This window comes from Capsella rubella, unplaced genomic scaffold (assembly GCF_000375325.1).
Source record: "Capsella rubella cultivar Monte Gargano unplaced genomic scaffold, Caprub1_0 scaffold_4, whole genome shotgun sequence".
In the NCBI taxonomy this organism is placed as follows: Eukaryota; Viridiplantae; Streptophyta; class Magnoliopsida; order Brassicales; family Brassicaceae; genus Capsella; species Capsella rubella.
Window position 1 is genome coordinate 13,091,197 of NW_006238920.1, and position 16,158 is coordinate 13,107,354.

General features: G+C 38.1%; 4 protein-coding genes and 1 long non-coding RNA gene across 6 annotated transcripts; 4 read left to right on the plus strand and 1 right to left on the minus strand.

Annotated features, from left to right (window-relative positions):
- The first annotated feature begins 6 nt into the window (after positions 1–6).
- On the plus strand, positions 7–952 carry LOC111831023. The gene is made up of 2 exons (XR_002834318.1): positions 7–476; positions 588–952. It is a non-coding gene; the product is annotated as an uncharacterized LOC111831023 (long non-coding RNA).
- A 2,161-nt stretch (positions 953–3,113) lies between these two features.
- LOC17889654 (clathrin interactor EPSIN 2) lies at positions 3,114–8,968 on the plus strand. The gene is made up of 14 exons (XM_006293585.2): positions 3,114–3,311; positions 3,868–3,971; positions 4,091–4,142; positions 4,385–4,464; positions 4,552–4,630; positions 4,736–4,819; positions 4,940–5,085; positions 5,362–5,664; positions 6,010–6,051; positions 6,139–6,237; positions 6,319–6,512; positions 6,774–7,009; positions 7,088–7,937; positions 8,025–8,968. Exons 2-14 carry the CDS (start codon positions 3,937–3,939, stop codon positions 8,552–8,554), a joined length of 2,730 nt encoding a protein of 909 aa, XP_006293647.1. The 5' UTR covers positions 3,114–3,311; positions 3,868–3,936; the 3' UTR covers positions 8,555–8,968.
- On the minus strand, positions 8,921–11,172 carry LOC17889256 (2,3-dimethylmalate lyase). 2 transcript variants are annotated; one of them, XM_023784864.1, is made up of 7 exons: positions 10,757–11,172; positions 10,070–10,557; positions 9,859–9,981; positions 9,635–9,773; positions 9,360–9,556; positions 9,224–9,260; positions 8,921–9,147 (listed from the first exon to the last, which is right to left on the minus strand). In XM_023784864.1, the coding sequence occupies exons 1-7, from the start codon at positions 11,082–11,084 to the stop codon at positions 9,029–9,031; spliced, it is 1,431 nt and encodes a 476-aa protein (XP_023640632.1). In that variant the 5' UTR covers positions 11,085–11,172; the 3' UTR covers positions 8,921–9,028. The 2 variants fall into 2 exon arrangements, with proteins under 2 accessions (XP_023640632.1, XP_006294124.1); XM_006294062.2 differs by having other exon boundaries at positions 9,360–9,559.
- An 81-nt stretch (positions 11,173–11,253) lies between these two features.
- LOC17890010 lies at positions 11,254–13,492 on the plus strand. Its single transcript, XM_023784867.1, has 8 exons — positions 11,254–11,337; positions 11,649–11,908; positions 12,001–12,080; positions 12,169–12,431; positions 12,550–12,618; positions 12,745–12,803; positions 12,975–13,076; positions 13,185–13,492. Exons 2-8 carry the CDS (start codon positions 11,710–11,712, stop codon positions 13,286–13,288), a joined length of 876 nt encoding a protein of 291 aa, XP_023640635.1. The 5' UTR covers positions 11,254–11,337; positions 11,649–11,709; the 3' UTR covers positions 13,289–13,492.
- Positions 13,493–13,524: 32 nt separating this feature from the next.
- Positions 13,525–16,076, plus strand: LOC17889027 (probable methyltransferase PMT19). Its single transcript, XM_006296403.2, has 7 exons — positions 13,525–13,598; positions 13,692–14,371; positions 14,489–14,699; positions 14,807–15,104; positions 15,190–15,570; positions 15,643–15,720; positions 15,812–16,076. Exons 1-7 carry the CDS (start codon positions 13,532–13,534, stop codon positions 16,011–16,013), a joined length of 1,917 nt encoding a protein of 638 aa, XP_006296465.2. The 5' UTR covers positions 13,525–13,531; the 3' UTR covers positions 16,014–16,076.
- The last annotated feature ends 82 nt before the right edge of the window (positions 16,077–16,158 follow it).

The window sequence follows — 16,158 nt, forward strand, 5'->3', positions numbered from 1 at the left end:
CCCCACCACCACCATACTACTACCATTCACCACCCCCTCCGGTGAAATCTCCTCCTCCCCCATATTACTACCATTCACCACCCCCTCCCGTGAAATCTCCTCCACCACCATACCATTACAGCTCACCACCCCCTCCCGTCAAATCTCCACCACCACCATATTACTATCATTCACCACCCCCTCCAGTCAAGTCTCCTCCTCCACCGTACCATTACAGCTCACCACCCCCACCAGTAAAATCCCCACCACCACCATATTATTATCATTCACCACCCCCTCCAGTCAAGTCTCCTCCTCCACCGTACCATTACTCCTCACCACCACCTCCGGTGAAATCCCCACCACCACCATACCTATACAACTCTCCACCGCCACCAGTAAAATCTCCCCCACCTCCAGTCTACATCTACGCTTCTCCGCCACCTCCCACACATTACTAGGCTCGTCAAATTCAACAAAATTTCCCCATTATTCAAGTAAGTCCAACACTCCAAGCTACACTCTCAACTTTAATTAATCCATCATGCATGCATCCGTTTTAATAGGTAGCGTTCCCTAAATAAAATATCTCAATTACTTGTACACAGGTTTTCTTTTAAAAAATGAAATAAAGGAAGGGTCAAAGTCAAAGAGGAGAAGAAGTGAACCAAATAAGGATCGTCGCGTGGAAATCAGAAAGGATACATCTATAACAACGAACCACATCATCACTTCGTCTTCTTCAATGTCGCTCATCTTCCACTTGTGCATCATTCTCTTTGCGTCTTCATCAAGTGAAATTGTTTCCAAGACCCTTTTAGATCGTATCATACTCTTTCTTTGTTCCCTTTTGTTGTTAAGTGAAAAAAAAATGGGGTTTTGGTAATTTAATTGTTGTGCATACATTTGCTATTTTGTGATTCTTGTAATGAGAGAGGTGTTAGCATATAAAACAAGGTTCAATTTTCTTCTTTGTTCTTTCTTTCAGTTACTTGGTGGTAACATTCTCTGCATAATTTGAAAACATACCAAGGACAAAATTGAACAAAGACATTCTTTTGAGTAGGGCAAGACACTTGTTTCCATCTGTTCGTATAGAGAGAAAGTGATCATTGCTTCAAAAGCTGGAAAGCGGATGTAACACATCTCTCTTTGATCTTATTGGCTTATTAGTAAATTAAATTGTGTGTTATATGTTAGTACGTCAGAGAATCACTTTCATTCAACTAATTCCACCTATTCTTTTGTATATGCTAAAATAAAACATACCATCTAACTTGTTGAAATAAATTCATATCAAACTTATTATATTTTAGGTTTATAGTATGTATACCTAATTTAATGGAGAAACTCGAACGAAATCATATGGAAACCAAAATAGTCGAAGACTCGAAATCAGTGGAGTGGTTGTAAATATTTGGGCTTTGGGATGATAGCATTAGCTTATTTGAGGCCCATTAATATTTTAATGTATTTGGTATTTGCCTCCGATTCTTTTTTCGTGTCACCGTCATTTTTTTTGTTTGTGTTGTTTTGGCAACACTTGATTGAAACTTTATTTAATTACTAGTCGGTTGTCAGCGCTACGCGCGAGAGTTTATTATATGTTGTTTATTAATAATTGATTCGTATTTTATTTTCTACTTATTTTTTTCACTATACCATACTTTATTCTTTTAAACTTAAATTGTGTTTGTATAGAAAAGCTATTGAGTTTTAGCTTCATTAGTCGCTGAGAAATTAAGTCTGTATAGTATAAGTCGAAGTGTAGGTGTAAATGGAAGTGCGGTTGAGAATCATTGAGAAACGTGTGCTATTAAGGTTTTTACCAAATATAGATCTAGATGTTAATATTTTGGGCCCTTTTATATGTTGGCATGAAATTTGAACATGATTTGTGGGTTTCGGGCGGATTGTTGTATTTTTAATTGTTTACATTATCTCTTTATATATTGTCATAATTTATTATGTTTTGTTTTACATTTTCCTTTTTTGGATTTGTCGTACTTTATATCTCGTAATGATCATTTATATACTATTATATATTTTTCTGATTTTATGTTTTATATATTTTTTTGTTTTTTCATATGGAACAATTTTAAAATTTAACATATTAGTATAATTTACTTTATATTTAGTTTATTTCATTTAATAATATTTTATTTTAATTTTCAATTTTATGAAATATAGTTAATTTTTTATTTTGTTTATTAGTTTAACATATGTGTTGTGGAAACAAATAGTTAAATTCATATTTGAAACTTTTAAAGAAATATTATTTTTATTTTTACCTTTTTATATGTTTATAAAAAATAAGAATTCATGTTTCGGTCCGACCTATCTCACTTATGTTAGAAAATTATTTGAGACATAAATTAGATAGATTTATATTCTCAAAATTTCTTACTTTTTGTTTTATTCCCGTTAAATCTCATTATATTTAGGTTTACATTGTGTAAATATAATCATATATATATTTTAAACATTCACTAAAAACTATAATCTATTATTTATATATTTGTTAGTATAATTGATAATTAGTCAGTTTTTTTAAACTCTTAATCAATTATCTTTTTTAGTTTATAATGTATAATATAAAAAAAGACCTTTCATATTCATTTTGGGAAAACTTATTTACATAAGTTTAAATATTAATATTAAATGATAAAATGATATAATTAATTTTAAAAATTAAATAATAAAATGAGGTGGATGATGATGTGTCTTAAGGAGAAGAGAGAAAAAGTTAACTCTATATATATAGATAATGAGTTACGGAGAATATGATAATAATCCCTGTTAAATTCAATGAAGCGAGAATATGAAAAAGCATACAGTAAACTATAATAAAATGAGAATGAAAAAACTATAAAATCGTGCTGAGACTAAAGTAAGTAATTAAAATAATACGTAGATGAAGAAGAAACAGCTGTAGTATGATATCTCTCTAATGTCAAAAGAAAAAAAAGAAGAAACGATGGAACATTTATATGAATGATTTGGAGCCTTTTGCTTAATATTCTCCGTGTTTAGTTGCGCTGTCTTATTATTGTTTTCACCTTTTAATTTTATTTTTCTGCCAATTTTTTTTAATAATTTAAAAATTTATCTATTGAAATTTCCTTCCTGGCTGGCTGCTGTGTTTTCCTCTCTCTCTCTCTCTCTCTCTCTCTCTCTAAGTCGGAAATATTGTAGAGAGAGGAGACAAAGTTCGAAAGCTAAACGCAGGAAAAAAGGAGATCACAAGCTTCCAAGGCGTTTCTTCTTCGTCTTCTATCTATCTGTTACCTCACAGATCCGATTCTGGTCAGGTTTTTTCTACATTTCTGCAGGTACGATCGATCTCCCTCTTTTTACTACAGATTCCTTTTTGCTTTTTGTTTCATTGATTTCATCATTTTTCCTTCAGATCTATTGTTTCCATTTTCATTATTTCCGGTTGATTATTCTTATATGTATGATGATTCACCTGGCGAGCTGTTTTGTGGACGTCTCTTTTAGTGTTTTATTTATTAGCTTACGATCTTGTGGGAGCTTCGATTTCGATTGTTACCTTCTGAAATTGAGTCTGCTTAGGACTCGGATTTGTTTGTCTTTTTGGACGTCTTCCTCTTTTCTTGATTTGAAAATTCGATCATGGCTAATTGATTTTTGTGTCCCGTTCCTCAATTCCATGGATTTGATGTATTAGCTCAATTCAATGGATTTGGCTCTTACGGTTGTGTGATTTTGGATTCATTGTATCTTGTGATGCTCATGCGTTGAAATGTGAGGTTATGCTGAAGAATCATTCATTGTGGATGGTGTTTGTCTGTTTGTTTCCTTTCTTCTTTTTCTTCTTCTATACATTTCTGGTGATATTTGTCTTTCTTTTGACTGCTGTGACAGCTAAGGTTCTCATTGTAGAAGGCGTTTTGTGTTTTTATTGATATAATTCTTCTTGGAACTCATACGAAGATGAAGAAAGTCTTCGGCCAAACTGTCAGAGACCTGTAAGAATTCTAGTTTCCCAAATGAAAAATGAATATCTCAATGTCAACCTCTCTGTGTTTTTTTTTTATTTTCCAATAAACGATGCTTATAATTTTATGTTCCATTTTCTTTTATTCAGTAAGAGAGAGGTTAACAAGAAAGTCCTCAAAGTTCCTGGAATAGAACAGAAGGTAAAGGGTGCTCTTAGCTTCTTTTCTGTTTTTTTTTTTCTTCTTCTTATTATTGAAACCATGCTGAAGCCGAGATTTAGTTATTGTTTTTGATTCTTATGACTGAGTTGATCAATTTCATTATCTTTCTAAGGTTTTAAAAAATATAAATAGATAGCTTTATCTTGGTTGCACTCATCGTCTTGATGTCCAACATATATTCATGTTGTTTTTCTGTCTCGCCTCTGTTTCCTCCTATTCAGGTTCTAGATGCTACTAGCAATGAGCCATGGGGTCCGCATGGATCACTTCTTGCTGATCTTGCGCAAGCCTCGAGAAATTAGTAACTACGACCACCTTCCAACTGCTATATTTTGCTGTAAATTTTTACGTTGCACAGGAATTATATAAATTGTTACCTCTATTGCAGTCATGAATACCAGCTGATCATGGGGGTCATTTGGAAACGCCTTAGTGACACTGGAAAAAACTGGCGACATGTCTATAAGGTAAACAATATTGTAAATGCCTTGTTGCTGTCTTAGATTGTTTTGAATTTCTGTCGCAGTGACAAAAGTATTTCTTGTTGTTTATCTATTATCTCTCCCCTTCAGGCTTTGACAGTTTTGGAGTACATGGTAGGCCATGGATCAGAACGTGTTATAGACGAGATTAGAGAACGTGCATATCAAATTTCGGTAATGACCACCTAGAATTAAATTATTTTGGAAGTATTCAACATCAAGAGAACCCTTTTGTGCTGTACCGCAGTAGTTGACTATCTTACTCATATATTATGCCCATGTTCCTTGTGGCAGACATTGTCCGACTTTCAGTATATTGATTCCGGTGGTAGAGATCAAGGAAGCAATGTTAGGAAGAAGTCACAGAGCCTGGTGGCTTTGGTGAATGACAAAGAAAGAATAGCCGAGGTCAGACAGAAGGCTGCTGCGAACAGAGATAAGTAAGTTTGGTTGTCATTTTAATTTTTCTGGAACTTCTGGATAGTTTCCTCGCTGTGTGAGTCTCGCTGGACACTTGTTTAATTGATTGTTGCTAGTGGCTTACAACTATTATCATGCCTCTCTGTAGTCTATTAATTTGTAGTGGTGGCCCTGTAACAGTACAATATTAGCTTCGTATTTTGGAAGTTTTCTATACTCAGAGAAAAGAAAAAGACACCTCTTGTGGTTCATTCGAATTATGCTGCAACATATCATCTTACATTATTTTACAACAGGTATCGCAGCTCAGCACCAGGTGGGATGTATAAGCCTTCAGGCGGATATGGGGACAAATATGATTACGGAAGCCGGGATGAAGAGCGAAGTAGTTATGGAAGAGAAAGAGAATATGGTTACAGAGATGATGATAGAAATAGCCGTGATGGAGATCGTTATTCCAGAGACTCTGAAGACCGGTATGGAAGAGATGGTAATAGGGATGATGATTACAGGGGTAGGAGCAGAAGTGTTGATAACTATGGGTCACGAGGTAGGAGTTCGGAAAGGGAGAGGGAGGATGATGGCCATTCTTCATCACGGTAATGTTTAATTTTAAGTTGAACTCGCCTAACCTGAAATAAAATATGAAGGGACCAACTTTAAGATTAATTTAAACATCATTTGGATGGAATATTTTGTTTTAGAATACTGGCGTAGATGTCCTTGATTAAGAAAAAAGCACAATGATAATGTTTAAATGAAACACTCCTGATTTTAAGTTGAACTGGCTTAACCTGAAATAAAGAATGAAGTGACAACTTTGAAGATTAATCAAACACCATTTGGATGGAATATTTTGATTTTGAATACTGGCGTAGATGTCATTGATTAAGAAAACAACACGATGATAATTTTTAAATGAAACACTCCTTTTTGTCCTGTAGGGGCAGTGGAGCTCGAGCTGATGATAATTCTCAGGATGGGAGGTAATTTCTGATATGTTTCTGCTGAAGTTTAGGCCTTCTCTTATTGTATGTCAACTCATCTCATCTTCTTTCCGGATTATATGATAGAGGACGGCTCGAGAGGAAGTTTTCTGAACAAAATATTGGCGCTCCACCCAGTTATGAAGAAGCAGTCAGTGAATCACGCAGCCCTGTATACAGTGAAAGGTGTTAATTTCTGCTTTGCAAATTTTCTGAAAGGTGATAATTTTCTGGTTTTATTGGTGTTGATGAATCTTTCTATGCCAGGGATGGTGGGGACACCCCACAAGTTACTGCTCCAGGAGCTGCTTCTCCTCCTCCTCCTCAAGTTACTGCTCCAGGGGCTGCTTCTCCTCCTACTGGAACCAGCACAGACAATACAGCTGTTACTTTTGTTAGTGAATCACCTTCTCAGAAAGTTGAGACTTTTGATGAATTTGATCCACGTGGTGCTTTTTCAGGTACAGAGAACTCTAAGTCTTGCAACTCGTTAGTTACTATTTTGTTATATCTGGTGATATTTTTTTAGTTTTTCTTTGTCTTTCAAATTCCTCGGCTGCAGAGAGATTAATGTTCATTGATAAATCAGAAAATCTTCAATAACTAATTCAGTAAACGTTTCAAGGCACTTAATTGGAGGATTGATGATTGTGTGGTATATTTCTATGTTATCAAACTCTGTTTGTTCTGAGTCTGAGCTTTGTGTTTCTTTACTTTTCCAGCTGGCGCTCCAGCATCTGTATCTACAGATGGTGTTACAGCTCCTCCAAATGTTGCTTCTATGTCTTCCCCTCCCCCCTCGAACAGTGTTGAGATGGACTTGCTTGGGTCCCTTGCAGACGTATTTTCATCAAATGCATTGGCCATTGTACCAGCTGATTCTACCTCCGTTGAAACCAATGGACAAGCAAACGCTGGTCCAGCTCCATCGTTTTCCACATCTCAGCCATCAACTCAGGTATATACACTGAGCTTGGACTCTGAAGATTGTGATGGTTTCCTATGATTATTGATGACTGCCGTTTCGATTGTGCAGTCATATGATGACCCATTTGGTGACTCTCCTTTCAAAGCCTTCACTTCTGCTGACGCCGATTCAACCCCACAGCAGAATTTTGGAGCTCCTGATACTGCTCATAACTTTGGCTTTGAAGACTCATTTTCCGCAGTTGCCAATCCTGATCCTGCTTCTCAGAATGTGCAACCTCCATCAAACTCACCAGGTTTTCTTCAAGAGCAGTTTGCTAGTTCTCAGAGTGATATTGATATTCTTGCTGGCATTCTCCCACCATCTGGACCTCCAGTTTCACTCCCTCAACAATCTGGTCCTTCAATACCAACATCTCAGTTTCCTCCCAGTGGAAACAACATGTACGAAGGCTTTCATTCTCAGCCAACAGTATCTACAGCTCCAAACCAGCCCGGACAAACTCCGTTTGGACACGCTGTACAACCATATAACATGGTTCCTCATTCTCAAACTATGACTGGAGCCATGCCGTTTAACAGTGGAGGCTTCATGCACCAGCCGGGCTCACAAACTTCATTTACTGCCACTTCATCAAGCTCACAAAATCCTTACCCTACCTCAAGTGGACCAGCTGGTCAGTTCATGGCACACCAGGGTCATGGAATGCCGCCTTCCCATGGTCCGCAACGAACTCAATCTGGACCTGTTACGCTGCAAGGGAACAACAATGTCATGGCAGACATGTTTTCACAAGCTGGGCCAAATTCCTTAACGTCATCATCATCTCATCCAGATCTCACACCTTTAACAGGAGCAATTGAGATTGTCCCTCCGCCTCAGAAAAAGTTTGAGCCAAAATCATCAGTTTGGGCTGACACATTGAGCAGGGGGCTTGTTAACTTCAACATATCTGGACGTAAGATAGATTTCACCAAACAATTTTGTGAAAAACCCAGTTTTCAGCATACTTTCTAACATTTTTTTTCTTTGTACTCATGCGCAGCTAAAACAAATCCATTGGCAGACATAGGAGTTGACTTTGAGGCGATCAACAGGAGAGAGAAACGGCTGGAGAAACCAACAAACACACCAGCAACATCGACTATCAACATGGGTAAAGCCATGGGATCAGGCACTGGCTTAGGGCGTTCTGGTGCAACCGTTATGAGACCTCCGCCTAATCCAATGACTGGCTCTGGCATGGCCATGGGTGGAGGAATGGGTGTTGGTAGCTATGGAGGTATGAACCAAAACCAACCCATGGGTATGGGTATGGGGGTCGGAATGAATCAAAACCAACCTATGGGTATGGGAATGGGACCTGGCATGAATCAAAACCAACCTATGGGTATGGGAATGGGACCTGGCATGAACATGAACATGAACATGGGAGGATATGGCCAAGGCTATCCGATGCAACAACAAAACCCAGGGATGGCCCCTGGCCCAAACATGCCTGGAAACAACTACAATCCGATGATGGGTCAAGGCGGTTACAACCCTCAACAATCCTATGGTGGTGGATACCGGTAAGATCAAGCCATACATTACGCACTTGACTTCATTTGTATAATCAGGAATCCTCTGTTCAGTGCTTTTCTTTACTCTCGGGTATGTAATATCTTTCGATAAAAGTAGATGGATTGGCCAGCCGCTTCACGAAAGTACTCAGGTTACATTATTCATCCCGACAACACGGCTCCACGGATTTCTTCTCTGTTCTTGCCTTAGTCTTCAATCATCATTCATTTTTAATTTTTTTCTACTACGGACCAAATCGAGAGTTTGTTGTGAAATTTGTACCGGTGAGAGTGGCAAACCTTGCTCGGGTCTGCCCTTTATGTTATATGCATATAATTTGATATATACACATTTACTTCTTTCTCTCTATTTTGAAGATGTGTACAACATTTTTTTCATTCACGGATCAAATAAGATATTTTCATCTTTGTTCTCTCTATGTAATTGTTTCTTGACTGTATTTACTTTTTCTTCACCACGTGTGTGTCATTCTAGAAAGACTTGGATTCTGTCACCAGCAGTGTCTTTAAAATCTAACAAAAGTTTCCCTCCGACTTCATCGGCTGCATCGTCCATCAATTGCTTCAAGTTCACGCCTCCTAAGGCTACAAAATTTCAGGGTCCGTCAGTAACTGTGCCTAAGGAAACTGAAACAGAAAAATACTCGAGTTTTTGAATTACCTGGAACAATGTTGGTGACACCTTCCAAGAATCCGGCCTGTTCCAACCATAATTGCATCAGTTCAGATAAAACATGAAAAAGGTCCCCAAAAGTCCACTTACCAGAGTTTTGACATCAGTTTGAAAGTGGGCTTACCGGAATTCTGACATCGAGTTTCTCAAACCCATCACGCCCGATGATTTTGATCCTTAAAGATCGTGACCAGATCCTCGAAAACGGGTTTCTTGGTTCATTATAAACCTCTGGTGTTATGACTTCAACAATCGGGTCCTCTCTCAGTTCTGGATCATCTTGAGCCTCTCGTTGATAACCATAGATGCTATTGCTGCTTGCTTCTTGCAAAAGGATAGAAACAGATTTAGTTATTGATTTGATATTTCTCAAAGATGATACAGCTGAAAATTGCTCACTTCTATCTGATGAGGAGGTAGTATATCGTCTCTCTTCCTCCAGGTATGTGTCAAAACCAAGAATCTCATTGATTTCTTCTAAAGAAGCCATGCTTCCTGGTGGAGGAATTCGACCACCCTTGATTGCCAATAGAGCGTCCTGCAAAAATTCCACATAGTTTTTAAGTCTCTTTGTCAGCACGGTGAGGTTATTATATTATTGGCAGACACAGAAAGATTGTCACCTGCATTGCTTGAATAGAAACTCCGATCAATGAAATTGGATATGCTACTAGCTTATATCCAATCTCTTCTAGCTCGAGCGGGTTTAGTATTGGAACTTTCCCTCCACTTTCTAGCATATTAGCCTACACAAAGACCGGAGAAATGTATCTTCAAATCTCCCGGGTATATATCAAGATAAAGAAGAGTTGATTCTTTTGCAAGTGAGGTTACCAGTTTAGGAACCAGTGGGTAGACATTGCAGAATGCTTTCATCTCGTCCCTAGAAACAAGAGAATCAATGGAGAGAACATCTGCTCCAGCATCTATAAAAGCTCTTGCCCTAGTGAGGGATTCCTCTAAAGATATCGCTTCTCGGGAATCAGTTTGAGCTAAAATGACAATGTCGGAATCACACTCTCTACGTGCATCTACTGCAGCTTTAATACGCATCACCGCTTCCTCTCTAGAAACCACTCTTCTCTCACTCACAGTATCTCCACTACAAACCTGGTCACTGATTATAATTCCAGCAAAACCAGCTTTGATATATCCTTTCACGGTTCTCTTAACATTCATGGCACTACCGTATCCATTGCCACCGTCTCCAATCACGGGAATAGAAACAGATAGAGTAATTTGTTGACCTTGATCAATCATTTCTCCATAGGAAATAAGTCCTTTATCCGGCAAACCAAGCCGAGCCGTGGAAATTGAGAATCCTATTAGTATAAACAGATATATCAGAGAAAAGCAAACTTGTTTCTTATCTGATTCAGTGAAACTATAAAGCTGTAAAGTCTTGAACTTTAGCAGAACACAACCAACAAACAACAGTAGAAGATCGATTTCGCAATAACCAGATACAAACTGTGAAGAATTGGTTAAGCAAATTCATTAGTGATCGATTAATACAATTACCAGAGGTGATACAGTAAGGAAACCCAGCTCGCTCGATGAGTTTGGCGCTAAGAGCATTGAAGCAACAAGGACCCTGAAGAACACCAGGGGATTGCATAATCTCCCGTAGCTTCTTCGCCGGAGAAGATGGTGACCTCTCGTTTCCCGATGAACTGTTAACGGAGACACGAAATCGTCTCGAGACAGAGATCGGTTTCGCAGATAATTCTCCGACGGAAAAGAAACACAAGGGTGTGAAAAGGGTAGAATCCGGAGGGAGAAGACTCGATTTAGACTGTCTATGAAGAATCCGAGGAGGAGAAGAGCTGCAAAAGCTTAGTGCCGCCATTGAAGGATTTGATTAACTTCAATTGATCTAAAAGGAGAGAGAAGTAGGTTGGACAAACCGAAACAGCTTTACACCAGACCGAACCAGATTATATATAAAAGACTAAACCATGTCACGTGAGTTTTTTTAGGGTTCACGTGATCATCTCCTATCTTCCATCACATCGGCCGACTTGAGAGAAAAACTTGAGAAAACAAAATTTTCTTAGCTCGCCGTGCATCGTCAGTCTCAGTTTAACGTCCATCTCTGATTCGTAAGCATTTGTTTGATTTATTAGTTTTTATTTACAAATTCGTAAATTGGTTTGCTATGTTTTTCTGCCTTGATGGTCTTCTTATCTTTTGGTTAATTGCTGTTTGAGCTTTATAGATTCGTAGTGTTTGGATTGAATTAAGTAAATTCTGGTGAAATTTTCACACAGTAGGCTGATTGAATTAGTAATGACATCCAAAAACTAAGAAATCTCAGAGCTACTTGGTTTCAATATCCTAAGCTCCTTATTAAATGGAACATACAACGTCGTAGATGAACTATTCTAATAAGTTTATCTTCTCTCTTGTTTAGTTGTGTAACTTGCGCATCAGTAATCAGCTACAGAGACTAGGTTAGTTTCTATCTGGTTACAATGGCTACAGACAAGGTTGTGCATGATCAGGCAAGATGGGCAATGGCAGCCATGGAACGGAGACTTGCTGTTGCAAAAGCTCAGCAACAACAGAAGAATGAGAAAGATAAGAAGGGAACTTCCGATGTACATGTCTCTTCAAAACAACCACTTCAAGCTGATCCATCCCCTACTCCCTCAAAGACATCAATTAAAAAAGGTTTGATGGTTGAGTATAAACGAATCATGATGGAAGTTGAGTTACAAACTCATAAGCATGATTGTGATGGAATTTTTTTTGTGTGTGTGTAGATCCGAAGGAGGATGATTATGTTGCATATACAAAATTTTCCCATCCCGTTGATGAGAATTTGTTGGCAACCAATGTTAAGGTAAATTCAGATTCTTTTGGTAATCAAACCACTGTCTTCGTCCTTAGGCTTTGAGTTAAGGTTGCTTAAAGTGTTCTTTGTAATTTAGTTTTCTAGTGCGAAGGGAACTATAGTCGACAAGGTTTTGCATAACCTCCTTCGAAGTGGTGACTCTGCTCAAAAGTACTTGCAAGGTACTAAAAGTGTGAAGCTGGACAACTATATCCTCCTTGATAATTTTGTACAGTCGCGTTCTTCAGCCTCTGGTTCTAAAAAGGTATCACAGAAGGATTCAAAACGTTCTAAGAGCCGTATGTCTATGAAGCGACTCAAGAAGTCTGGTGCTTTGCATATGCCTAAAGATCTCCAAAAGTGAGTTCTATTTGCTGTCATAGAGATTAATTGGCTTCGCATGTGTATATGACTCTGTCATTTTGGTATTCTTAACAGACTTTAAATGTTTACTGGTTCACTGGTGTTTGGAGTGCAGGTTTGATTTGTTTAAGCCAATGCATGGTATGTGGGAAAGTTACATGATGCAACTTATCAAGGTGACTGGGTAAGCTACTAATCTGATTACCGAAATACTAATTCACTGTTTGTTATGGACGAGATTGAGGGGTGTAATAACATTCACTATCTTTTTAAGCTTGGTCACCATTCTTAGACAATCTACTTTTTGCAGGAAGATTCAGCTAAGCACAACTCTTCTCTCAGCAGATCTTCACGGTGCTTTTATGTTTGGTAATCCCACACTCTTTCACAAAATCTGTAGCAATCTCCTTTCGAAAATCAACTTCTCTGTAGTTAAAACACACCTTAAACCCTAGTCTATGAACTGTCCAAGAAATGTCTGTTATATAATATTGTAATGTGTCCCTCCTAATCAGAGGAACCTATTTTTACTTGTGACAGTTGCTGAGTGCAAGATAGCATCGTTCACTGGTGTACAAGGCATAATGGTGCGTGAGACATCCGAAACATTTGGAATAATCACAAGAGATGACAAATTTCGAGGTATCTTAAAGCTTGTTTTACCAATATATTTGCGATAGATATCAAAATCGTTCGATTCATTCCCAAGCCTCAAAGCTGAACTTGGTTATTGTAAACAATCTGATACAGTTGTGCCAAAGAAGCTCTCTGTCTTCATCATCCAACTCGACTGCTGGAAGATTACTTTACATGGGGACAAGTTTATTTCAAGAGACAATACTGTTCAACGTTGATGCTAAAATGAGCTCTAGTCTTCTTCTTTTTTTTATTTATTTCTTAGCTCGTGATAGGAAGGAACAACCATTGATGACTACGGAAGCATCCTAGTATCACAAGATTTTGCTTTAGATCTTTCCTTTTGTACCCAACATATTAATATATTCTTTAATGTTTTGAATTATGTATGGATCCTCCTCTGTAAATATACTACTGTCTTATTGTTAATACTAATTTTTATTATATGAAGATAAGTGCTAATGTCTCAGAAACGGGGGCCACTAATAAAGACAAGTGCAGTTGAAGATTCCAGTTTCAGGAAACGAGGTGAGTCTGACTTCTTAACTAAAGTAATAATACTTTACATCACTGTACTCTCTCTTTCTCAGCAGCTCTGAAATTATTGAAACCTAATTGCAGAAGAAGTCGAGACAGAAAAAAGGATGAATCCATTACAACAACACATACCAAAGATTTGTCCTAAGCGTCTATTCTTCTTCACTCCAATCTTAATATTCTCTCTCTATTACATCCTCACCACTATCAGAACCATAACCATCTCTCCCCAAGATCCTCACTATCCTCCCCAGCTTCAAGTACCTTCCATTTCCCATTACTCCTCCCTTCCAGAAATTTCAGAAAACCGATCACCACCACCACCATCATCATCTTCATCATCATCATCACCAGCATCATCTTACTTTCCACTCTGTCCCAAGAACTTCACCAACTACTTGCCCTGCCACGATCCATCAATAGCACGACAGTACAGCATTGAGAGACACTATCGGAGAGAGAGACACTGTCCTGACTTAGCTCAAGAAAAGTTCAGGTGTTTGGTCCAAAAGCCCTCCGGCTACAAAACGCCTTTTCCTTGGCCTGAAAGTAGAAGCTATGCTTGGTTCAAGAACGTTCCATTCAAAAGGCTAGCTGAGTTTAAAAAGTCTCAAAACTGGGTTAGGCTTGAAAGAGACCGCTTTGTTTTCCCCGGAGGCGGGACTTCTTTTCCCGGTGGTGTGAAGGACTATGTTGATGTGATTCTGAGTGTTTTGCCTTTGGATTCTGGGAGTATCAGGACAGTTCTAGATATTGGATGTGGTGTGAGTTCAGTTACATGAATAGACACCAGAACTTAACTAATCTTGATGTTTATACTGCAGTGGTTGCACTCTTGATTACTGTAGATTCATCTTGTGTTTTGTTGTACTTGAATGCAGGTAGCGAGTTTTGGAGCATTTCTGTTGAATTATAACATCTTGGCAATGTCCATTGCACCGAGGGATATACATGAGGCTCAAGTTCAGTTTGCATTAGAACGAGGACTCCCTGCTATGCTCGGTGTTCTAAGCACTTATAAGCTGCCTTACCCGTCGAGGTCTTTCGACATGGTCCATTGTTCTAGATGCCTAGTCAATTGGACTGCCTATGGTGTGTGTATATAAATACACATGTTTATTCGATCTATTTTATTCTTTTTGGACCCCTTGTTTGATTTACTCTGCTTCTAATACTGAAAAAGCAAAAATTGTACCCAGATGGACTTTACTTGATGGAGGTGGATCGTGTCCTACGTCCTGATGGATATTGGGTGTTGTCTGGACCACCAGTAACATCAAAGGTAAAATCCAAGAACCAGAAGAGAGATTCTAAGGAGTTGCAAAACCAGATGGAGCAACTAAATGATGTTTTTAGAAGACTGTGTTGGGTGAAGATTGCTGAAAGTTACCCGGTTGTCATATGGAGAAAACCTTCTAATCATTTTCAGTGTAGACAATGGCTACAAGCTCTTAAGTTTCCTGGATTCTGCTCTTCTAGTGATCCTGACGCTGCATGGTGACCTTACTTTCCTAAATCTAATTTCCTCTGCATCTTCAGAAGCTGAAGCTTAATTCAGTGACATCTGTTGTGACAACAATAGGTACAATGAGATGAAGCCTTGCATCACTCCTCTTCCAGATGTCAACGACACACACAAGACCGTTCTCAAAACCTGGCCAGCGAGACTCAGTCACGTGCCTCAACGAATTAAAACCGGGTCGATACATGGAACAATTATTGCCAGCTTCAAAGCTGACACTAACCTGTGGCAAAGTAGAGTTTTGTACTATGATACCAAGTTTAAGTTTCTCAGCAATAGAAAATACAGAAACATCATGGATATGAACGCTGGATTAGGCGGTTTTGCTGCAGCCTTGAACAACTATCCTATGTGGGTTATGAATGTGGTTCCATTTGATCTTAAAACGAATACACTCGGTGTTGTGTACGATCGTGGTCTCCTTGGGACGTACATGAACTGGTAAAACACTCAAAACGTTCTTATATCATCTAATCGGACTCTCTTAAACCGTCTTTTTCGGTTATTTTGTAGGTGTGAAGCTTTCTCTACATACCCTCGAACCTATGATCTGATTCATGCCAATGGTGTGTTCAGTTTCTACTTGGACAAGTAAGTTCCGTTTGTAACTTGAAAACCTTAGATTTACATTTTTGTAATCAATGTGTAATAATGGTTTATTTTTGGTGGTTTCTTATGATAGATGTAACATCATTGATATACTCTTGGAGATGCAGAGGATTCTTAGACCAGAAGGTGCAGTTATAATACGAGACCGTGTTGATGTTCTAATCAAAGTGAAGGCTATAACCAATCAAATGAGATGGAACGGAACTATATATACAGACGATAACAATGGTTTTGATCATGGAACAATACTAATTGTAGATAATTCAGTTAAATAAAAACTCTTTTTGGTGTTATTACATTACTAAAAAACAATTGGAAATTTTTGTGTGATTTGTTAATTTGGGTTTAAATTGGACAATTTAAAAAGTTAAAGAGGAACATTTAGTTGTTCATCAAACTTACTGGACTTTGGGAAAAATT